This window comes from Thamnophis sirtalis, unplaced genomic scaffold, assembly GCF_051295495.1.
Source record: "Thamnophis sirtalis isolate CommonGarterSnake01/CBP01778 unplaced genomic scaffold, rThaSir2_p1.2 scaffold_1, whole genome shotgun sequence".
NCBI classification, from domain to species: Eukaryota; Metazoa; Chordata; class Lepidosauria; order Squamata; family Natricidae; genus Thamnophis; species Thamnophis sirtalis.
The window spans coordinates 22,170,605-22,195,358 of record NW_028261381.1 but is presented as its reverse complement, the minus strand read 5'-3'; the positions used below and the strand labels follow the sequence as shown (position 1 = coordinate 22,195,358).

Genomic DNA, 24,754 nt, shown 5'->3' with positions numbered 1-24,754 from the left:
CCCCCTTTTCTCTCCCCATGCCCAGCTGGGGCTTCAGGCAAATGGTTCTTGCTTCAGGAGCAGAAGAGCTCTAAACAGTGGTTCCATTCATTAACAAGACCGCTCCTATGATCCCCCCTGAGGGGAAAAGAGATCGTAATCCAGAATCCAGAAGATGAAATAAAAACCCAAAGGACCTTTGTTTGATCGCTGGCTGACATTGTAGAGAACAAGAGCTAGCTCACCCTTTGGGCAAGCCGTTCTGAGCAGCTGCCGGGTCTGTTGGAAAAGTATGATTAGCACAATAGTTTCACATTGTTGAAAACGAACATCGCATTGACTTTGCATTTTGTATCACCTGCAATTTCCAAGCAGATCCCAAGACTAGTCCAATGTAAGGCATGTTAGGATACATAATAATGGATGTCAGCAAGATGTGGCTACCTGTGGCTCGATCTGACTAGCTCAAGAAAAGTTGCAGTTGGTATATTGTGGTGATACGCCTCTCACTAGGGCTTTCACTAGACAACTGTAGATCCGTTTCTTTCTGGGGTGGTACAGTCCCATCCAAAAGGTTTTTCCATTTCAGTCCACCATTGTCCGTGTCCAACAGTAACTCCATTTTATCCAATTTTAATTTCAGCTTGTTCTCCTTCCTCCAGCCTATTTGGCAAACTGAAGCAACAGTTGATGGCTTCCATGGCTTTAGAAAGTAGAGAGCAATAATGCGGGGGATTCATCAACATACAGTAAGATCCCACTCCCACAGAATTGGATCCCTGGTGATTTCCTATAGTTGTTAAACAGCAGCAGAAGAAGAAGTCAGAACCTAGTGGGATATCATAGGGTTGCCTGATAAGATGGACAAGAACTGCAAAAAAATTCTGATCCACAATCCTGACATGCTGACCAGTAGGCTACTATGGACATGGTTTGTTGTTGTTATTGTTGTTGTTGTTAGTAACGAAGTCGTATCAGACCCATCGTGCCCCATGGACAACATTCCTCCAGGCCTTCCAGTCCTATAACGATCCTCTGCTTCAGTGACTCCATCCAGCCACCTCATTTTCTGTCGTCCCCTTCCTGGACATGGTTTCCTGGACATGGTTAAAGTCCAGGAAAACTAGTTGGGCTGTACACCCTACAGCTACCTTCCAGGGATAGGTCAACTCTCAAGGCAAAGAAAAGAGTGCCAATAGCATATCCTGAACAAATCCAGAAATGAACCCAGAACGTCCATTTCATCCAGGTGCCTTCAGAGCTACGAGGTGCTCACTTTCTCAATCACATTGCCCAAGAATGGAAAATCTGAGGCTGGTCTACCGTTTGAGAAATCTTTGAGGTCAGGCGAAAGTAAGGTTTAGTGAAATCTTTCTCTCTCAATATTTTAAAACTGCCTCCGTTAAGCAAATCAGAATGCCTGTCATTCAAGGCCTTGTGCATGCATATGCACAAAACAAGACAAAGCCTGGGTTTTAAGAAATTTCTTAAGACTACATGTCTACCCTTTTTCTTGGAGGGACACATAGATGGCCTGATTTAAGAATAGTAAGTCTATTGTGGAAGTCTAAAGCAGTAACAGGGACGTTGTAGCTCAGTGGCTAAGATACTGAGCTTGTCGATCAGAAGGTCGGCAGTTCAGTGGTTCGAATCCCTAGCGCCTCATAAGGGAGTGAGCTCCCATTACTTCTCCCAGCTTCTGCTAACCTAGCAGTTCGAAAGCACGTAAAAATGGAAGTAGAAAAATAGGGACCAGCTTTGGTGGGAAGGTAACAGCGTTCCATGCACCTTCAGCGTTTAGTCATGTCAGCCACGTGACCACCGAGATGTCTTTGGACTTTGAAATGGAGATGAGCACCGCCCCTAGAGCCGGAAATGACTAGCACACAAGTGCGGATGAACCTTTACCTAAGGCAGTAATGATGCCATGGCCTGTTATTAACCTGTATTCAATAATAGTTGATATATTTTCAGCTCAATGAAAATCTACATTAGCCCAATGGAATTTTCTGTGCACAGGATTCCCCTTGTGCATGTGTTAAGCTATTTGTTTCAGATATTCAGATGAAGAATTTCCTTTCTGTGCTTAGGGAGAGCTGAGGTCAAGCTGGATGAAAGAAAGTTTTATCTTCCTTCAGTTTATCAAATGCTCACTGCAAGATGCCACCCAATTACATTTTACGTGGTCTTTTCCTTCTTGACAAGGCCTGTGGGGGAAAAATAGTCTGATCCAGCTCTTACCTAAAATCTGCCTCTTAAAAAGCAAATTTAGTAGAGTGCTGTTAGAACTTGCATGCAGAGAAGGATAGCTTACGAATATCATAGCAGGGGAGGAAAATGTGTGTCCTTGCTAAGGAGTTGATCTTCCACTGGGACCTGAGTTACTTTACTTGATTAGCTAACATAATGCAACTTCTCCCTTCTGGGATTTTGACCAGGGTTAAATCTTTCTCTAGGAATGTAAGTTTCAGTGGATCATTCCAGCCTTTGAACAGCTGAGTCACAAAAGGGAGCAGAGTCGCACAAAATGATTTAAAATGTGGGTGAAGGACAAACTTTAATTAAGTAGTTCTGTTATTATAGCTACTTAATTATTTCATAGAACTATGCAGTACTTCAGTTGTGCATGGCTCAAATGTTACTCAGCTAAGAGCCAGTTTGGTGAAGTGACACAGACGTTGGTTTAGAAACCAGGAAGTCGGAGGTGCCTACCAGTTCGGATGGGTTCGGCCGAGTAGGTAGCAACTTGGCCAGCCATTCCCCAGAACTGGTTGTATCGGCGGTGCCATAGGCGGCGCCATCTTGTTTTTTGCTTCTGTGCATGTGCAGAAGCATTTTTAATATTGCACATGTGTGCATAGTGTGCATCAAGTGCGCCCCCCGAAACGCATCCCTGAGCGAACCAGCAGTAGAAGTAGCCGGAACCCACCCCTGCAAGAGATGATGAATTCTACAGTCATTCTCCCTTGGAAATGTAAACTGATTGGGTGACTTTGGGCTGTTCACTCTCTCTCAGCCCAACTCACTTCATAGGGTTGTTGTTGTGGAAAAAATAGGAGGTGGGAGCATTAGGCATGTATGCTGACTTAACAAAATACAAGGACAGGATAAACCATTAAATAAACCAGAGTGAAGTTATGAAATCCCGCCTCTTTAACCCCACCTACAGTGGTATTTAAAAGACTGTACATACATCCTTTTGAATTTTCAGTTTTCCTACATACACACAAAACCCCTTTTGCCACATACAAACATGTAGTTTTGGCACATTTGGTTTGGTTTGGTTCATAAATGAAAAAACTAATGTTTTGGACATATTTATTTTTAAAAAATTCAAACATTTAAGTCATAAGTCATTTTTTCAGCACTGCTGTAACTTCAAGCAGTTGCTTAAAAAAAGGTCATAATTTGGGGTTTACCTATAGACAAAATCTGCATCCAGCTGCCCCCTGGACCAAGTCCTTTATATCTGAAGTAATCTGAATGAGTCCCTTAAATTTACATGATTTACAATATTTTCGGAATGCTGGAAACTATAGGCCAGTGATCTTAACATCTGTAGTAATAAAGTTAATGGAATCACTCCTGTGGAAAAAAAACCCTCAGGATTAATGAACATTTAGAAATGCACAACTTGATGGACCCAAAGTAGCCCAGCTTTACCGAGTGCAGATCATGTCATACTAATCTGATTGACTTTTAAAACTGTGTCACAAATGTTTTGGATGAAGTGGGTACTGTAGACACAACCGATCTGGATTTTAGCAAAGCATTTGATACAGTCCCAGGTAATGTGCTCATAAAAACGTTGTATAGGCTTAAGGCTTAACCATTTGATGTTTCAGTGGATAGAAGTTGACTCAGGGATTGATTTCAGTGTATGATTGTTAATGGGGCTCTGTCTGAATAGAGACCAATAATACTTGATGTACCACAAGAATCAGTCCTAGATCCTGTTCTGTTCAATGTGTTTGTTAAGTGATATATCACTTACACTTATATACTACTTCACAGTGCTTTACAGCTCTCTCTAAGCGGTTTACAGAGCCAACATGTTGCCCCCCAACAAGCTGGGTCCTCATTTTACTGACCTCGGAAAGATGGAAGGCTGAGTCAACCTTGAGCCTGTGATCGAACAGTTGACAGTCAGCAGAAGTAGCCTGCAATACTGCATTCTAACCACTGTGCCACCATGGTTCATGGATACAACAGAAGGATGGTATGTAGAGATTCTCAGTCATCCAGATCATGGTTGTCCCAAAGGTGCTTTTTCAGGTGGCACTTTTGGGACAACAGAAAAAAGCACCTTTGGGGCAACAGAAAGATTGCTAGATAAGGTTTGTCTTCTTGCTGATGACACAAAAGCGAGTAACAGATTTGATGATCCTGGGGTATTCATAACATAGAAAATGATCTGACACTGCTGGAAAATTAGTCAACAATGTGGAGACCCTAACCCTCAAGTGTTGTTGTTGTGGGGAAAACAAGAGGAGAGAGAAGCATTATGTATGTTATTTATACAAAAAATACCCTTAATAAATATATAAATAAAGCTTGGTAAGGTTCTAAAGCAAAACTTTAATAAATTAATATGCATGCCCAGCAGAAGTACAAAAAGACAACTGAAAACCACAAAGCCATTTTCATTCATTCAATGTTGCCATCTCTAACTGGAAATACACTCAAAGGCTTTACTTAAAATGGCAATCAGAATATGTTTCTGGTACATGAATATGTATTTTCCAGCAGTTAAATAAATGTTATGAAATCCAACAAAAGTTATCCTTCAAGTAGGAAAAGAATGACAGGAGATGTCAATAAACATTTAGAGGTTCTGGTTCTCTGGAGTTTGCTCCTCCTCTCCCTCTGAAAGACCAATGACAAAACAGAGCAGGAAACCACCACAGATTGACACTGAGAAACATGCTAAATCACAGTCACAGACGATTTAAGAATTCAGATGCTGACGCCTTCTCCTGCGCCCTTTGTAGGAGAAGCCTCACAAAAGAGGTGAGCAAGAAACAGACCAGGTTAACAGAAACTAGGATGAAATAGCCCACACAGCTATAATCCTGGGAAGTAGAGCATATGATCACCTCTCCCCAATATTTTTCTGTATGGGCAAAAGCAACATAAGAAACACCTTTCACACAGCACAACCTCACAATAAAAATTCAGCCGCAGGAGCCGGCTCAATTATTCACAGTCCTCCGATTTTTCTCGCCATCCACTAAGAAACCCTTGCACACGTACTCCAAAGTTCAAAATAAAATATCTTCATTTTTTATAAGCATCTCCACCACCAGTCTCTGATAACGGATATCATTCAGGGCAGCCATTGCATCCAGCCCAGGTGCTCGCATAAGGGTTGGTCCGAAAACAATGCCAAGGTTTTCTGCATTCATGAGGTTCTTTTTTTCATGGAGAGTCACCCTGGAACAAGACAGAAGGTGATTAAAATGCGAGCCAGCAAAAGCCTGAACGAGCTGTAATCGTGATCTCATGGACCCAGAAATGAAAAGGGTCACGTGAAGTACAAATTAAAGGTAGTTTGAATAGACATAACCACAGCCTTTGTGCAAAACAAAAATTCTCAGTGTTTCCTAGTTAACAGTTATGGAAATGTTCCAATAAGGCTGATAAAGAAAGATGGGTAAGATGACAACGATAAGGAAGATTGAAGGGAGGAAGAACAAAATAAAATATTAGATGTCTTGTGAGTAAGGTAGTGGAGCTAACAAAGGGTGATTCATTCTCTCTTTCTCTCTCTCTCTCTCTCTCACCCCCTCCCTCCCTCCCCCACACACATACTGTATATCTTAATCTTGAGAATGTTTGATTCCTTGCACATCACAGACCACTGTCAACAAAGCAGAGCATTTCTTCAACTGTCTATTATTTGTAGGTAATAGGAAGTATTGTATTTTTCGCTCCATAAGATGCACCTGACCATAAGACACACCAAGGTTTAGAGGAAGAAAACAAGAAAAAAAAAAAATCATGTGGAGCCTGAGAGAACCACAGATAGGTGTCCTCTCATGTGCCAGACATTTCCATGCACTTTGGGGAGGGAGAAGTGTGTCTTATAGAGCGAAAAATATGGTAGTTTGCTTTGGACAAGTCTTTCTTGTATTAATCAGTGTCTCTTAGATCAACCTTAAGTAGAGTTGTCTTAGTAGAGGAGATCTTTCCTCCTCCTCTCGTACAATACTACTAGAATTCAGAATCATTGAAGAAAGATGAATGATGAGACATTTCACGATACAAGAAAATATTTCACGCTGCATCTACTGATAGTATGGATTAGGCAGATGCATGCCAGGTGAGGCTTTTAGTGTACTATCTGTGATTGGAAGCAAAGCAACTCTGAAGATCGGATGTTGGTAAGAAATAGCAGAAAATTGCTCTTGTTTTCTGATTGGCTAGTGGCCTAAAGAAGAGACTGAGCTAGGCAGTCTTTTATCCAACATTACTTTTCCTTTATTTATCTAATCTATCCATCTTGTGCAAGGTTCTTTAACTTTTTGGTACCAGTTATACCACGGTACAGGCATTCTCGCAAAACATCAGATACAGTGGGTGGGTTTCTACTGGTTTGAACCGGTTCGGCTGAACCGATAGTGGTTTAGCAGCATGTGTCAATTTTAATTGAACTGTGCATGCACGCACAATGCGCACATGCGTGAACCGGCAGTAGTGCCTGCTGGAACCCACCGCTGGTTAGATGTGTTGCACCCATATACCAGCAGGCAAACAAACTGCTAGCAAATAGGAATTACTATTTTAATTTCTAACAATGTTTTTGAGTCTAATACCCAAGCTATTACCAGAAATATTTTATTCTTATGACTGGTGCTATGCTTTGCAGCATGGTAGCTTCCTATTCAGGAAAATTAAAAGAATTTTACAGAATAGAATTTGGTGAGAGGATGACAATCACCAAATACGGCAATGGTCAGTAGATTGCACCCTGATACCACAGCGGGGACTAGACGGACACCCATTTTCTATATGGTCAACTAGACTTTTTAAAGCCATGAACAAAGCAGGGAGAAGCGGGAGGGGGTCAAGGGGAGAAAATTCCAACTTTTGCCCTTGTTCTGCTTGGAGAATTCTTCCCTCCACAGAGCCATCTACTTCCCGCTACACTTTGGAAAGGACCTGGATGATTCTTTATGGGATGGGGTTGTTTAGTTTATTGTGTTTTAAGACATGTATTTGGATGTTACTTGTAAACAAGTTTGAAAAGATTTATGTTCGGAAAGGCAATATATAAACAAGTAAAAGCTATTTTGAGACTCACGTGCCACTATGAATTCCACAGAGGAAGGATAAAAGTCTAGAAGTGAATAAGACCCTGTGCCTTTATAAAAGGTTACCCTTGCCTCTTCTACACTCATGACATAAAGCAGTGAAATGTAATCCGACCGCTTCCAAAGCCACTACAGAAAAACGGACCGCCACAGATCCCACACCTTCTGCATCTAGTTAATGGGTACAGTAGGAACAGCTGCCCCCTCCCTGTTTCTGCTTTAATGGCATAACATACATACAAACTGCTGCCTTGAGAGGCTATGATTTGCTTTATGGTGGCTAATTGCCTATTCCAGAAAAAAAAAACCTCTCACATTTGTAAATTAGTTTTTGAGCAGACTAAACAAAAGCTCTAATGAATATTACTGATTTACAACTCAAGAGAAATGCCATTAAGGATTTAGTCGTTAAATAACTAAATTTCCATTATTGGAAAGTTCATGAATTATAAAGAAAACATTAAAAAAACAACCTATCCCAGAGGCTCTGTTTAATGTGGAATTAAATCATGCCAGACACCTATAACGACAAACAGGAGCTGTCAGCTTGGGAACAAAGGGTTCTGAAGTTAGACAACTCTGCCCTGAATTGACTCCCCAAGTTGGTATTTTAAAGGTCCGGAGTCAGAACTGAGAGATGTTCTGTCCCTCCAACTGCAAATTCAGATATGACAATTAAATACTGTATCTTTCAGACTGTTATATTCTTATACTGGAGTATAAGATGCACCATGATTTTGAAGAGGTAAATTAAAAAAAAAAGTTTTTGTACCTTCCAAACCTTCTACACGTCTCATTTTTTTGAAAAAAAAAAGGGGGGGGGCATGGAAAGCTTTGGGAGGCTTGTACAGTGCTCCTGGGGGCTGTGGGGCAAAAACAGCCTGTTTTTTTTCTCGTTTTTGCCCTCCCCATCCCCTAGGAGCACTATGCAAGCCTCCCAAACCCTCTGCACGTCCATTTTTGCAAAGAGGGTGGGGTTTCCATAGGCCAAAAATGCTATATTCAGTGTATAAGATGCAGCCAGATTTTCACTCTCTTTTTGGGGGGAAAAAGGTGCATCTTATATTCCAAAAATATGGTAATTACAACGAGGAAGACCCAAGACAAAGTTATTTCCAACAATGAAGCGGAACTTGGCCAACACACCAATGAACTTGGTCAACACACCAGATTAACAATAGAGCAGATAGAGATATCTGGTAAATTAAGATGAGACAGAAAAATTGCAAGTACAAAGACAGATTATTGTATGAAACTAGCTACCATATTTTTCAGAGTATAAGACACACCTTTTCCCCTCAAAAAATAGAGGCTGAAAATGTGGGTACGTCTTAATACTGAATACAGCATTTTTTTGCCTCCTGAAACCCCGCCCCTTCACCAAAATAGCCATGCATAGCTTGTAGGAGGCTTTCAGAGAGCTCCTGGAGGCTGGGGAGGGAAGAAATGAGCAAAAAATGGGCCGTTTTTTGCTCAAATTTGCCCCCCCCCCGCCAGCCCCCAGGAGCACTCTATAAGTTCCTAATGCCCTTTTTTTGACAAAACGGGCCGGTTTTTTTTGCTCATTTTTGCCCCCCTGGAACACTCTAGAAGCCTCCTAAGGGCTATTCAAGCCCCTTTTTTTGAAAAAAAAAATGGGTCCATTTTCGTGAAAAATGGGCCGTTTTTGGGAGGTTTGCAGAGTCCAAAAACTTTTTTTTAAAATTCACCTCTTCAAAACTTTGGTGCGTCTTATACTCCAGTGCATCTTTTACTCCGAAAAATACGGTAGGTAGATTGTTGGAGATGTTGCATGAACCATCAGAAGGCGTTAATCTGGTAATATTTATTTATTTGTTGAATTTATTTGATGCCTATCTCACAGTGGGGCTATTCTAGGCATCCTACAATAGTAAAAAAGAAAACTAAAGGCATGCAAACAGAAGTAGAATAATTGAACAATAAAATAAACAACAACAAAGGAATAAAATGAGAATAAATGCATCAATATAACAACAAAAAAAGATAGACAGGTGGATGGGGTGCAGGGGAAGGGAGGTGGAGTCTGCCACCACTCCACCATTTGTTCCCCATTGATATGTGATAATATGAGTGAATTTTAGTCTTGTAGTACAGTTTCATGAAGACCATGTTGCAATCAATCACATTAAGTTACAAGCCATGAGTAAATATAGGAAGGGAGTCTGGGCCAGAAAGAGCAATAATTGGCACACTAGGTCAATTTGTTTGAAGACCTTCCTGGTGAGGCTGCTACATGTTCATCAAGCACAAGCTATGAGTCTAGGGTGACCCCTAAGTTTCATACAACATTGAATGAAGGAGTGCAATCCCAGGCCACCAGAACCAAGATAGCTAAATATCCATAGTCATTTGGTCTTATCATGTTCGATTTTCAGCCTATTCTTCCTCATCAAATCCATCCCTGAAGAAGTTCCAGGAGCTGGAATATAACTTCCATAGCATGGCATGGTCAACCAGAAGCCAAAATATATAGTTGAGCATCATGGATACTCTGATGGCCAACAGATGTCTTTGCCCAAGAGTTTCATCTATATGTAGATAGGAGAGATGAGAGCATCAAAATTTCAGGCACTCTGAAAACCAGGGGTTGTGTCAGACCTCTCCTGGAAGGATATGATGATTAATGGTTTCTAGGGTTGCTGAGAGATCAAAACCTAGGATGGTTGCATTATGCCTATCCTGGCTCAGCAAGAGGTCATATATGTAGAGACCAAAGGACTTTAAAATGGGAGCAGTTAGCACAAGAACCTGGAATAATTGCTTGGTGGGCTTGAATTGAGGACAATCCCTTTCACATAATACCTCTTTAAATGAGCCATAAGATAACGCAAGGTTTCACAGTGTGCAGGCGGCAGTAGCTTCAGTGCTTCATGAAGTATTTCCAGCTGTTCATCAGGATCTGTGGTTTCTGAAATTGAAACACCTGATAAACTTTAAGCCCAAAGACACACAAAAGAAAGTTAGAGGAGCCTCTTCTAAGACCCATGTTTCCTGATATAACACATTTTCAATATTGTCTGAATGAATTCCGCACCAGGAAAGGAAAAGTAGAAAGCTTCATATTCAACGTCAAAAGAAGGTGGCTTTCTTGATGGCTTGAGAGGTCTCTTAGGAACATTTGGTTGCCTTCCATTTCAAACTAGTAATACATGCCCATGCCTAGAAAAATGCTCAATCTGAACACATTCTGGTATTTTAGAGGTATGATTTACCTAAATATGCTGACATACGTGAGCAACCTTGTTTAATCCTCTTGCTAACTCATTCTGAATGGCTGACCTAGATATTAAAAATACCAAAGCTACAAGCATATAGCTACGACAAGAGGACTAGCTGTTCTTCATAAATTGAACTCACCGCCTTCAAGAATGCTGCCACAAAATCTCTGATAAACAATTGTTCAATAATACTGTGTATACTGGTAACCGACTTGCTATTTCAGAGTATTTTTTTCTATTACTAAAAATGTGCTGATTTCTTCAGAAGTTGCAATATGGCAGAGCTCTTTAAAGATGAGAAAAACTGGCTCTGCAATATACATATATCCCTTGCTTTGAACATGAACAATTTAGACAAATTTCATGGTAATAAAAGTACCCATTTGAGAAATGATACAATTTAAGGCTTACTTGCAGACTCTATGAATTTGGGGTAGGCATCATATGTGATTAATGGAATTGGCAAGTCCCTGAAGTAAAGTTTAAGTGCACCAGTGATAATGTTGATATCTTCATACATATTCACAGAAATGTCTGCTTTTTCCCCATCTGTACATAAATAAAAAGGGAGGGAGACCCAGAATATAAAATGTACGTAATAGTAACAAATGGATTTGTAATTTGCAATGATATTTAAGACAATACATACACTGTTGTATATACAACACAAAAGAAGAAACAAGGTAAAATGCATTTTCAAATGTAAACACTGTTTTATAAACAGTAGAATTCAAGAATTCTATGGAATTCTTATCTGCAAAGAATAAAATATAACATAGAGAAAATTGCCTATGGTCACAATAGCTGGGCTCTGTGATTTAGCTGCAGACTACATCGCCATTTTAATTTCTATTCTCACAGAATTGTAATTGATTTCAATGGAATTTTGGCGGTGTTTTGCATTTCAAATGCAAGATTATTTTTTAAATAAAAAGTGCCATGACATAGAAAGTCAGACATGAAGCAATAGATTTCTTCTTGTTTTGTTACCCCTATAATGGAATTGGTACAATGAGAGACTATGGCATCCATAATCTCCAACCATTAGACTCAGTGAGAAGCATAGTCCAACATATATTGAGAATGTCAGATGAGGAAAGGTTGCATAAAATCACATTCAAGGACAACCATCAACTTCTTTAAATTAATAAAAATCAAATTTTAGCCTCATTAGCAAATTAGCACAGATGAAAAAAAGTTAATTATAGTCACCTCCTAGTATTATTCATAAGAGTAAGTAAGATGATTATAAGTAATCGGAGCATGGTAGCTCAAGAGGTTAGAAGGGTGGGCTGATGACGGCTGGGCAGGCTCATGTTTGTGACCTGGTTGCGGCTGCGGGTGAGTTCCTGTCACACACTCCAGCTCTTGCTGATCCAGCAGAGCAAAAGTGGGTGATTATGAGTAGATAAATGGGTACTTTGGTGGGCAACGTATAGGGACACAAAATGAGCCCTCAACTGGGTGTCTCCCAGGAAAGGTGGCATCACTAGCAAACACTTTCATCACGGAAGCACTTTGGGGTTTCCAACATGGAAGCTGTAGTAGTACTAAGTAATCACAAACTGTGCACTTTGAAAACTTTTTAAAGCCACTCTTAGAACTGAAACCTAATTCTCCATACTTTTTTCTTTGGAGAATGAGTTGTGAAATGGCTGAGATCTAAGCAGCTACTTAAAGCATGCCCAATAATTGAAATACATCTACCGTATTTTCACCCATATAACCCGCGGGTTATATGCGGTTTTTACATGCACAGCGCCCCCCTGCGGGTTATATGCGTGGGCGGGGTATACGGAAGATATTTTACACGATCGGAGGCTTGCACAGGCTTCTTTCTCCGTTTCTTCCCCCACCCCGATCTCAGCTGTTTCCTTCTCCTCCGTTCCTTTCCTCTTCCCCAGCTTGCGCAGGCTTGTTTCTCCGTTTCTTCCCCCACCCCGATCTCAGCTGTTTCCTTCTCCTCCGTTCCTTTCCTCTTCCCCAGCTTGCGCAGGCTTGTTTCTCCGTTTCTTCCCCCCCCCATCTCAGCTGTTTCCCTTCTCTCTTACTCGTCGCGGGTTATATGCGTGGGCGGGGTATACGGAAAATATTTTACACGATCCGGAAAACCCGCGGGTTATTTGCGTGGGCGGGTTATTTGCGTGTGCGGGTTATATGGGTGAAAATACGGTAGTTTGTTTTTAATTATTTCTTCCCTGGACCACCGATCTAACCTGCCCAGCACATCATATCACAGCATCCCAAGCTCTTGCAGGTTAAAAAATGCTTCATATATGGCATTGCTGAGAGGACAGCATTCAGAGAACCAAATCAACTTCCTACTAGTCATGCAATATTCATTCACTGGATTCTAGCAAATACGATAGAGGCAATTGTTATGGTAAGGACCAAGAACATACCTCGATCAAAAGCCATTTTGACATCTTCAATGAGGTCACTGAATCCTGATACCCGGTAGAGTCCCTCAGAATTGAGTCCTTTTAAATTAAAATCATTACAAGATTAAGCAATAATTGTTTTCTGATAGACATGTACTTTATGTTAGCAGTACATAAATCAGAGCTCATTTTTTAAAGCTGTAACTTTCTTACTCAGCATAATTTTAAAATCAGCTTTCAATTATTCTGTGCAAACATATTTGTGATAATGTTTCCGGAATAAAGAAGATGCCATACATGCATACGTACATACTCATCATGCTTTTCCTTTTAAGGTAAACAGCTTTACGCAAAGTACAGATAAGAAGTAATAAACATTAAGCCCAAGAAATTATGTGCAATTGACGCTAAGATGGTTCAGGCCCATCTGGTGACATCCATGACATATAAATGATTATGATGCAATACAAGATAGGGAATGTTAAAAAACATGAATTAACAAACTAACAAAATAGATATTTGCTGTGTCTTTGAAACTAAGAAAAAAGAAAAAGAGGTGATAAAGGCTGTCTCTGCTTGTGAAACAGCTGATAAATACATACATAGCGAAATTGTAGATTTAATCATGAATGAAAGGGCTAAAATGTACATAAAATATTATTTGATGTCAGTTGGAATTATAGGATTGTAAAAAGGGAGATTTTTTTAGGCTGCTGAACACACAGAGAGGGGGGGGGGAGAAACTGACTAGGCCATTTGGAAACCCCAAAATGAATGAGAATATTGACAGTGAGCTGTTTGCTCAGAAATAATTGTTTATGTGCAATTCATATGTACAGATAGGAAAAGAATCAATCAAAAAGGATGATTGATCTAATTATTTATGATAAAAGTAAAAGTATGAGTGAAGGATATAAGATGCTGGAGAGACCATTCTTGTGTCAAAAGTGGGGCATGGGGAAAAGAGGTTATGGAAGGAAAAGAAAGAAGTGAAAAAAGTACAAGAGCAGTGGATCCTGCATATAAAAGTATTAGAACAGTGGTTCTCAACCATTTCTTCACTATGCCCCCCCTTCTATTTGATTGTCAAATAGAATGAATGAAAAGTAGATGAAAGAATCTGAAACTAACCCTCACATATTGGATACTTGCATTGATTTACATATATTGAAAGTTATGTAAGTAACAAACAAGCATAGTGAAGAAAGACTTGGGAGGAGGAAATATATTTCTCACAAAAATGATTTCAAAAAAGGAACGTTAGTTCTCAGTAGCATAAATATCACCCAACTCTAATAGAACAATGTTTTTCTATCTCGGTACTATCAAAGAAAAGACAGTAATATAGGCTTGCTATTTTCTAAATGAATGGAATTTAGATTTGTTTTTCTCTAAGGCCACTGATAATTTTAGGACCACCCTGGGTAAAACTAGTTAACTCTAGCCCCCAACTGAGTGCGTCAATTTAACAGGATGATTAGCAAGGCAACCAAATCAATTAAATATGCTTTACCTCTCGACTCAATTTCCCTAATGCACATGTCTACAACCATTGGTCTCTTTGTTAAGTGTACTTTTACTAGTGTGGTGAGATCACAGCTGTACACTTTCTTAACATGCTTCAAGTCTGGCTTGCAGTCATTCGGGACCATCTTGGAGCATTGTTTATGAACATTTAAGCCGCAATCTAAGGAAAGAAGAAGACAAAAAAGAAACGTTACCAAGAGATTCAGTGCAATGAAACTATACCTGTAAACTATGCAACGCTCCCAAAGACGCGGCTAGAGTTGTGTGGATTTATGCAGGATTTGAATCAGGACAGCACAGAATCCAGTCTCACTTAATCGTTATGTCAGTCACTGCAGATAACTAGGTGTGGGATACCTGCCAGTTTAATTTCTTAAATTCTAGCACACTAAAATTAGGGAACTGGGTCATTCATAACTAGAGCTAGGTGATTTGGCCAGTGGCAAAATACATTTTTAGCTTTGAAAGCCTGGCAGCAGAACAAATAGGTTACATTTCTAGCTACCTACCATAAATTTTGTGGACACATCCAAAAGACACGGGAAGCTGTGCTCAGTGAGCTGCCTGAACATCCTCTAGCTCAGGGGTGTCAAACTCAATTTCATTGAGGGATGCATAAGGGTTGTTTTTGACGTGGGGGGGGGGGCAGGGTGGGTGTGGCCAGCATGTCACTTGTGTTGGGGGCACTTGTGCTGGCCTGAGCGCTCTGCTAGCAAAAACGGAATCCTGGGCTCCATTTTCGGTTGCAAAAGGCTCCTGCAACCCTTTGCCAGTGAAAATGGAATTCGGGAGGGCTGCTTGTGGCCCTCTTGAGCTCCAGTTTTGTTGGCAGAGGCACCGCGGGCTGGTCCACTGTTTCCAGGTATGCCCCGCGGGCCATATCTAAGCATGCTGTGGGCCATATCCGATCCCTGGGCCTTGAGTTTGACACCCCTGTTCTAGCTCAAGGCAGAGCTTACCCACGGTTACCATACAGCACGAGCAAGTTTTGCAAAGGCACTTTATGTTGAAGTCATCCAATATTGATTTTGGAATGCCCCACCCAAAGAGAGGTCATTCCACATCCTGCTACTGGAATTCCTTTCAGATTCTGCAAACCTCCCCCAGTCCTTTCTTGATGCAAAGGGTATGTTTTATCACCAACCTTTGTTCCCCCACGCCACCCCCATATGTGTGTGCATGCATCTGAGTCAAAGCAGAAACCCTATTATGAAAAGGAATCATCTGAATTCATTGCTGCTCTCCTTCAAAGCCTCTAAAACCAGCAATCCTCTTTATCTCATTATCAGGTTACCCAAATGTTTTGTAGTTTTCTCAGACCACCGAGGCAGAGGAGATTAGACCATATTTAATTTTATTAGCTGGCAAAAAGCTTCAAAAACATTGCGAAGTGGATTTTCAGATACATTAAGCTAAAACCTCTCAGCCGAGCTGCTCTTTCTCTTTCATATTTAGAGCAGCACAGAAAAGGTTTTATATTTAGGAGCGGTGGGTGGGTGGGAATCGACTTTAGCATTTTCCAATGAAACTGAAATAATGTGCTTTTATTAATGCATGAGCAAACACAAGAACTATAAGCACTGTATTAAGGCTGCCCCAAGAGGATCTATTTCAAATATTTGCTGAGAGTACAATAAGCAGAGCTGTCACTTTCCCTTCTACTGCTGATTTGATTTTTATCATCCCTAACCTTCAACCTGCTTATAATTCATGAAAATATACAGTTGCCCAGTATGCATTATAGAAATATCAGTGTGTGTTAAATACAGAACCATCATATTTGTAAGTTACACTAGGGAAGAATAAGTACTGTGTCAGGTTTAAGTACTAACATAAACGAGGAGAAAAAAAAGCTTATATGCTATTCAAAAAGACAGCTAGAGAGTTCTAAGAGTTTTAGGATTGCTGTGAAATCAGAATTGGATTGGAGGTTTAAGTGTATGAAATAAGCTATTTCAGATATGCTGCATTCGGGGCCAATTCAAGGGCAATTTAGGATCTGGGAATACATATACTTGCTCAGAATACAGGAAAATGTGTATTTGTTGTTCTTTATATGAGCTTATCTCAATTCAAGAAAAAACGCTATGAGAATAATCAAGATGGTACATTTTGTTTCTTCCGTAGATATAACTGAAAACACAGATTTTCACCTACATCCCAGTATTAAGTATTAAGGCTGCCATCTTAGAGAAGAATTTCTAAAAAAACCCCTCTGCATTATCATGTTGAAATAACAGGACAACCTTTCATTAATGAAATTCAGGACATCTGCCTGGCCAACAATTCACTTATAAAAGTAAAAATGTAATAGTACAGATGCTTAAGATAGGAGGCTATATACAGGTAGTTGTCGACTTACAACCACAATTGAACCCACAATTTCCATTGCTAAGCGAGAAAAAATTGGTGAGTTTTGCCCCTATTTATGACCTTTCTTGCCACAGTTGCTAAGTGAATCACGGCAGGTGTTAAGTTAGTAACACAGCTGTAAAGGGAATCTACCTTTTCCATTGACTTTGCTTATCAGAAACCCTGGGATAGAGCAACTGTCATAAATATGAGCCAGTTGCCAAATGTCTGAATTTGATCACATGACCCTAACCCTAAGACTTAAATATTAGCGTAACATTTGTTTGCCCCACATTCTCATCCTTTATTTTACTATGGAACCCAAAGCATGTATAGTTTACTAACAGACCCACCAAGATGCGTGGGTAATAAATCCCAGTGCCCAATTCCATATGCCATCTTTCTCTTTGGTGATTTACAGGATCATTTGGACTTGAATGTTCAGTAGAATAAAAAACGCAAATAGATTATTAAGCTATATTGAACTGTGATGAATCTTGTGCCCATTCAATCTCTCCTGTGTGAAAGGATAGCATTTTTGCCTTTTAGTGGTAAAGTAAACTATTTGGACTGTAAGACTTTCATCTAGCTCAACTTCCTTCCAGATCAGTTACAAAGGCTGCCTATGAATCTATCTTTTCAGTGAGGGTTGTTTTTGTCTTTTTTTATAGACTTCTAACTCTTTAGCTCTTTGTGTATGTGAACTGTTCTGGCAATCCTGTTTCCTTGCTCTATCCATCAGAGGTTAGCCTAAAAGCAGCCATACTGTTTTGCAGGCATTTTGGCATTTGTATCCCTTTTCCAAGAAACCCAGCACACTGTTTTTATGCCACAACTATTCTGTAAAAAAAAAAGTGATTTGCCCAAGCCATTGAACAAATCTCATGAATGAGTGTGAGTATGAATCCCTACCTAGATTTAGCCATTATCTGAAACTCAAGTCCAAGGCAGGAAATGGCTGCTAATCTCTCCTCTTAAATATTCCTGATTAGAGATGTGTGCGGTGCTTTGTGGAAGGATAACGTAGGAATGTGAAAATCCATGAAATGCACTAAGTTACAGAAAAACCTTGATGTCCCTCACCACTGTCAAACTATTCACTAAGGCTGCATTACTATTACTATTAGTCTTCTCATCGTTCCTATCACCCATCTCCTCCCACTTATGACTGCAGGACTGTAACTTTGTGGCTTGTATCCTTATGATTTATATTGATATTGATTGATTGCTTATTTGTACCCTATGACTATCATTAAGTGTTGTACCTTATGATTCTTGACGAATGTATCTTGTCTTTTTATGGTGCACCAAAGACAAATTCCTTGTGTGTCCAATCACACTTGGCCAATAAAAAATTCAATTCAATTCAATTCAATTCAATTCAATTCTATTCTATTCTTTTCTATTTGAAAAATAGCAGAATTAAATGCACTTGGCCCAATCCTGTAAAATTTAAGTTTGTGATGTAGGAGGACTAGCACATACTTTAAAGTAGCTCATATCCATCAGTTTCTTCCTTCTCCTTAGCTTGCTGGTATTACTGAAAGAAAATCAGTGACCTGGTTGGTATGCTCCATTAGAGGAGATGTGTAACAGAGGTCTTACAACTTTGAGCATAAGTATGCAGTTTTTGTTCCCGTTTCTCTTCTACTTCCTGAAAAAATACTGTGTCTCATAAAAGCAAATCACTAAAATGTTAAAGGCATCTAAAAAGGAAAAAAAAAGAACTCTAAACTTTATTCTCTCTTTTGCTCAAAATGTATCAGGGCCTTCAATTTTTCTTCCTCCCACCCAAAGCTTTAGAAAAATCTGCCCCTAAAGAATTATTTTAAGGTAGGTGGCTATATGCATAGAGTGTGAAACTACATTATATAAACCATATCTAAGTAAGAGACAAGCCACCCACATACCGTGATGGAGAGAATTGCAGGCTAGTTACCATGGTAGGTTATGCACTGTAGAAAAGATACCTATTATACTAGCTATAAAGAAACTTTTAAAAAGGACCAGTGCCCTTTTGTGCTATACATCTTATACCTTATAAGAAAATCTTCCTACAAGTAGTCCTTGAAACTAGCAGTTGGGGTTGGAACTTCGCTCACTAAGCAATGAGGTCATGCAACACAACATCAAATGACCGCATTGCTTAGCAACAACAATCCCACACTCCTGGTGGCTTTTGTAACCCCAGAACCATATTGGCCATTAAATGGGAAGAAGCCAGAGTCCCAGGAAAACAGGGTGGCGCATGTGGGACGAGGCACTCCAGAGCATGTGCTATTGGAGCTGCCACAAGCAGGCACTTGGGAACACAGATACTGCAGGGGCATGGGGGAGTGCCACAGGGAGATGCTACTGAGCATGTCTGGTTCACAGCTGGGCAAAAAAAGCAGAGGCAGTAGGAGTGACTTCCAATTTCCTGCTGCCTTTCCCAATGACTTTGCTTGCGGGAAGCTGACAGGGAAAAGTGGAAAGCACACTCATGTGATTGCGGGGATATTGCATTGGCTGCAACTCAGGGGATAAGTTCCCCTTCGTCAATACTGTTGCAATTTTGAATGGTCTGATGAATGGTCAGGACTTGAGGACTGCCTGTATTATTCCCCCCTCCCGCCACAGACACTCTCTATTTCTGAAGAGATGCAGCATTCTAAACTCAAAGTGCTCCTTCAAATACTCTTCTCGAACCATCAAAAGCTGGATGAAAATGATGCTGATTTTATGTTACTCTTTGTTTCAAGCATTGCTTTTAAGTTGCTAGTGCTTGATATTCACTTCTATGCCATCATACTTTTGCAAATAGAACAACAGCCTCTTTTTAAGATAGGACATTCAAGCTAAACTTGAAAGGAGCACAGGAAGCCTCAAAGTTCTCTAATCTTAGATTGATTCGAGAGGGAACCGTCCTTCCCATTTTTCAGGCTTGAGGACATGGATTCCAAAGTGGTGGTGACCTGATTTTAGCACGGCTTCTTAGAGGAAATGGCTGAAGCAACAGTTTCACTGCTTTCTGAAACAGCCTGTTCAGCTGCACACATTTGGCTCTGGTTGTGAAATGCACCTCCAGCTGATTCTGACCTTTTGGGCTGACTCCTACATAAATCAAGATAAGCTTTTGGGGCAGGAGTAAAACTGGGTACAGTCCTTGAAAATGCTTTCTTCTGCTTTATTCTGTAGTCCAATAGTCTTCTTTATTTTATTCCTGCATAGGAGGAGATGTAGGGCACACCAACAACACAAAGAAACAGTTATCAGGTTTAAAACAGCATCTGACTAAATTTTTCTCATTAAGGCATCATGAACAGGGCAGGTTTATGTATCAGCCAGAAACTTTAGTTTTCAAGTATCTATTATATTTTATGCTTCCGAAAGCTGGGAAATTTTAGACTAACTAAACATATTTAGTTTACTTTGCATCCAATATCTGCCAACCTGCTCTGGAGGTTTTATTCTCTTTTGTACTTTTTATAATTACTACTACTGGTCTACAAGCTCAAATCAGAAAAGCCAGCTAAATATAAGAACTTTAAGTGCAGTCAATCCATTTTAATAAAAGTGATCAACATTGTTTTAATTTTCCCTCTGACATAAGAGATTTCAACATCTGCATTTTCTTCCTGTCGTAACTTAAAAATATTGTAGTGAACTTAAGTGAGTATGATAAATGTACAAGGCAAGAGTACTCCATTTATATACTGCTTTCTACAGAAAGATGTTTTCGCTGAAGGAACTAGTAGACTAAGTTATCAAAAATAATTAAATGGGCTAAATTATGGTGGAGTGTTACATGAGCAAATATGGCGAACACTGGCCTTGCAGATGCCCTGTCTTCCTGTCTTGTGTCTCAAGAAAAGAAAATCAGATGTCTGATTTTATTCTAGCCACAATCACAGTTAATATCCAATAATCAACATCCAATCGGTTTAAATTTCACTATGCGAACAAGCCAGCCTCAAAACCCACAGTTTCACCTGAGCTTCTCTGATTTAGCTGGAGCTTCATTTAACATGAGTTCCCCAATGACAGATGTACGGGGAAACTGGAAGGTAGTTGCAGCAAAACAAAATTCATAAACAACAGGTAATAATAATAATAATGATGATGATGATGATGATGATGATGATGATGATGCAACTAAAGGAACAACATCTGAAAACTACAGACCAATAACATGCTTGCCAACAACCTTCAAATTACTCACAGGCATTATTGCAGATAACATGATGGATTATTTGGAAACAAGCAACATCTTGCCAGTAGAGCAAAAAGGCAACAAAAGAAGGAGCAGGGGCACAAAAGATCAGCTCCTAATTGATAAAATGATATTAGAAAATTGTAAGAACAGAAAAACGAACTTGAATATGGTCTGGATTGATTACAAAAAGGCATTTGACTCACTGCCACATAGTTGGATCATAAAATGCTTAGAAACAACTGGCATTAGCAAAAATATTACATCATTTACTGAAAAGGCGATGAAACAATGGAGAACTGAGTTGGCAGTAGGGAATGAGATCTACGGAATGGTTAATATCAAGCGAGGAATTTTCCAGGGTGATTCACTTTCACCTCTTCTCTTCATCATCACAATGATCCCACTATCAGTAATCTTTAAAAAATGAAATTAGGCTACCAAACAGCCAAAGAAGCTGAAAAAATTTCGCATTTACTATATATGGATGATTTGAAACTCTATGGAAAGTCAGAAATAGAAATCCAATCATTGACAAAAACAGTCCGAGTATTCAGCACCAATATTTCAATGAAGTTTGGCATGGAAAAATGCGCCACTGTATCCATAAAAAGAGGCAAAATCACTGCATGTGAGGGAATTGAAATGCCCAATGGCCAACTAATTAAATGCAAAGAAAATGAAGCCTACAAATACTTAGGCATTCTGCAGTTGGATAACATCAAGTATGGAGAAGTAAAAACTATTGTCAGGCGAGAGTACACCAACAGAGTTAGGAAAATTTTGAAATCTAAATTGAATGGTGGAAATACAATCAAGGCCATAAATACCTGGGCAATACCAGTTATAAGATACACAGCTGGTATAGTTAACTGGACACAAGCTGATTTGGACATTTTGGACCGAAAAACCAGGAAACTAATGACAATGCACTACAGTTTACATCCACGTGGTGATACTGATAGACTGTACCTGCTCTGAAAATCAGGTGGCAGAGGATTATTACAAGTGAAGCAAACAGTTGAAGAAGAAAAACATGCACTGGCTGATTATTTAAAAGAAAGTCAAGAACATCTATTAATCGAAGTAAAGAACAAAAATCTACTGAAGGCCCAACAGACGAAACAAGAATACAGAAAAGATGTGATAAAATCAAGAATGGAGAGATGGCAGAACAAAGCACTGCATGGCCAATTTCTGGAAAAAATAAAAGATAAAGTGGACAGTGAACAAACTTGGTTATGGTTAACAACAGGTACATTAAAGAAAGAAACAGGGTCACTAATCCTGGCTGCGCAAGAACAAGCTATCCGCACAAATGCCATTAAGGCCAAAATTGAAAAATCCTCTGATGATGCCAAATGCAGACTTTGCAAAGAAGCTGATGAAACTGTTGATCACATACTCAGCTGCTGTAAAAAAATCACGCAGACTGATTATAAATTGCGGCACAATTCAGTAGCACAAATGATCCATTGGAATTTGTGCAAAAATTATAATAAATTATAATATTAAAACAGCAACAAACTGGTGGGAATATCAGCCTGAAAAAGTCACCGAAAATCAGATGGTCAAGATCTTGTGGGATTTCCGTATACAAACCGACAAAATACTGGCGCATAATACACCAGACATCACACTGGTTGAGAAAAATAAGGTCACAATCATAGACATCGCAATACCAGGTGATAGCAGGGTCGCCGAGAAGGAACATGAAAAAATCGCAAGATACCAGGACTTAAAAATCGAAATTCAACGACTATGGCACAAACCAGCAGTGATAATTCCAGTGGTAATTGGCACACTGGGTGCTATTCCAAAAGCACTGGAATTACATTTAAAACAGTTAAAAATTGACAAAATCACCATCAGTCAAATGCAAAAAGCCGCACTGCTTGGATCTGCACGCATATTACGAAAATACATTACGACGTCCTAGCCCCTGGGTGGGGCCCGACTAGTAACCAATGCCAAATCCGGCGAAACAACTGGCCGCTGTGATACAATTGTATAATAATAATAATAATAATAATAATAATAATAATAATAATAATAATCATCATCATCATCATCATCATCATCATCATCATCATCATCATCATCTTCTTCTTCTTCTTGAAAAAATCATGAATATTGCGACCTGGCCATAGAAACTACGCAATCATGGGTGAAACATGTAACAGTGATACCCATTGTCATCAGAACACTTGGTGCCATGTCCAAGAATGTTACAAAATACATCAAGAAATTGCATCTTCCTGCAATAACAACAGTGGAACTGCAAAAAACTGTGCTACTTGGAACACCGTACATTTTAAGAAGATACTTGGTTGATACCTAGGATGCTGGCAGCAACTATATCAACTATCAGCACCGGTCAATGATATTTGTGATACATTTTTAAATGTTCAGTTGACTGAGTTTCATGTTTAATGAATAAAAGTATAATAATAATAACAATAATTCATACTTTCCTTGCTTATTTTTCACTTAGATCACAATTAGGAAACACTCTTGAAAACATTTAACATTTCAGAAGAAGAAGGACTGTTTTTGTTCTTTTTGATATATTATGTGTAGATGTGTCTGCCTTTAAGTCAGCATTGACTCCTGGCAACTGCCTGGACAGGTCCTGCTGTTTTCTCCTGGCAAGTTTTCAGAAGTGATTTGCCCTGGCTTTCCTTCCTCGGGCTGACAGGGAGAGTAACTGGCCCAAGGTCATCCAGCTGACTTTGTGCTTAAGGCAGGCCTAGAACTCACAGACTTCCCAGTTTCCAGCCTGTTGTCTTAGCTACTACAGAACAACAAATAGGATCTCTTTTTAATATATTGCGCTCTATTAAATACTAAACTGCACATCATTCATGCACCAATTACATTGGTTTAAGAAATCAAAAAACATTGAAAGGGACAAAATGAATAGAAATTCACTTCAACAATAATAGCTATGTTTCACGGCAATTTCTGCAAGCAAATGATTCTACATGCCAAGTTAAAAGTGTCTTAATTATTGAGACAATTGAAGCATCTTTAGTTTTGCAGAATGAGATCTGCTTCCCCCTCCGCCCAGGACCCAGGGAGGTCCCCAACCCCTGGGCCCTGGACCAGTACCAGACAGTGGACTTTTAGGAACTGGTTTGTGCAAGCAGCAGGCGAGCAAGTGAAGCTTCATCTAACGCATGTGTGCGATCTAGATTGTGCGTGAAACCTTACCTCCTGATATGTGGAAAAATTGTTTTCCATGAAACTGGTCCCTGGTGCCAGAAAGGTTGGAGGCCACTGTTCTAGACATTCATTTGTTGCATATAGATTATGATGAGGATAGATAGGCTTGATTTGACTGTACTGTATCTTATATCTTTATTTCGCTTTTGCAAATTCAGAAGCTTCTATCGCTTCCAACTCTCCTACGTTTTAGCAACTGACAATTATACATTATCTGGGAAAGAGCTAGATTTCAGGATCTTTAATCCAGTTTTAATATCTGCCACTTCGGATTAAGTTTAAATATTAAGGCAACATATTCTGTTAATACATGGGGGGGAAAACATCATCTCCAATCTGAGTCATTGTTACCTGCACATTTCACTCCCTGAGCAATGAGGCCCCACATGAAGTTGGCACAATATTCACACCAATGTGGACCTCTGAAGGTATGAACCTGAAAAACAAAAGCAGAAAACAATAAGAGAGAGAGAGAGAGAGAGGGAGGGAGGGAGGAGAGAGAGAGAGAGAGAGAGAGAGAGAGAGAGAGAGAGAGAGAGAGAGAGA

General features: G+C 39.7%; 1 protein-coding gene across 3 annotated transcripts in view; it reads right to left on the bottom strand.

The window, feature by feature from the left end:
* Positions 1 to 4,537: 4,537 nt before the first annotated feature.
* The window catches only part of CHN1 (chimerin 1), a 103,061-nt gene continuing 82,844 nt past the window's right edge, over positions 4,538 to 24,754 (bottom strand). For all 3 annotated transcript variants that reach the window (XM_087708838.1, XM_014066185.2, XM_014066186.2), the window contains 6 exons: positions 24,560 to 24,644; positions 14,426 to 14,599; positions 12,934 to 13,011; positions 10,943 to 11,080; positions 10,116 to 10,221; positions 4,538 to 5,412 (listed from right to left, as the gene is read on the bottom strand). In XM_087708838.1, the coding sequence (XP_087564964.1) occupies positions 5,241 to 5,412; positions 10,116 to 10,221; positions 10,943 to 11,080; positions 12,934 to 13,011; positions 14,426 to 14,599; positions 24,560 to 24,644 (753 nt within the window). In that variant the 3' untranslated portion in view covers positions 4,538 to 5,240. The remainder of the gene's footprint in view (positions 5,413 to 10,115; positions 10,222 to 10,942; positions 11,081 to 12,933; positions 13,012 to 14,425; positions 14,600 to 24,559; positions 24,645 to 24,754) is intronic.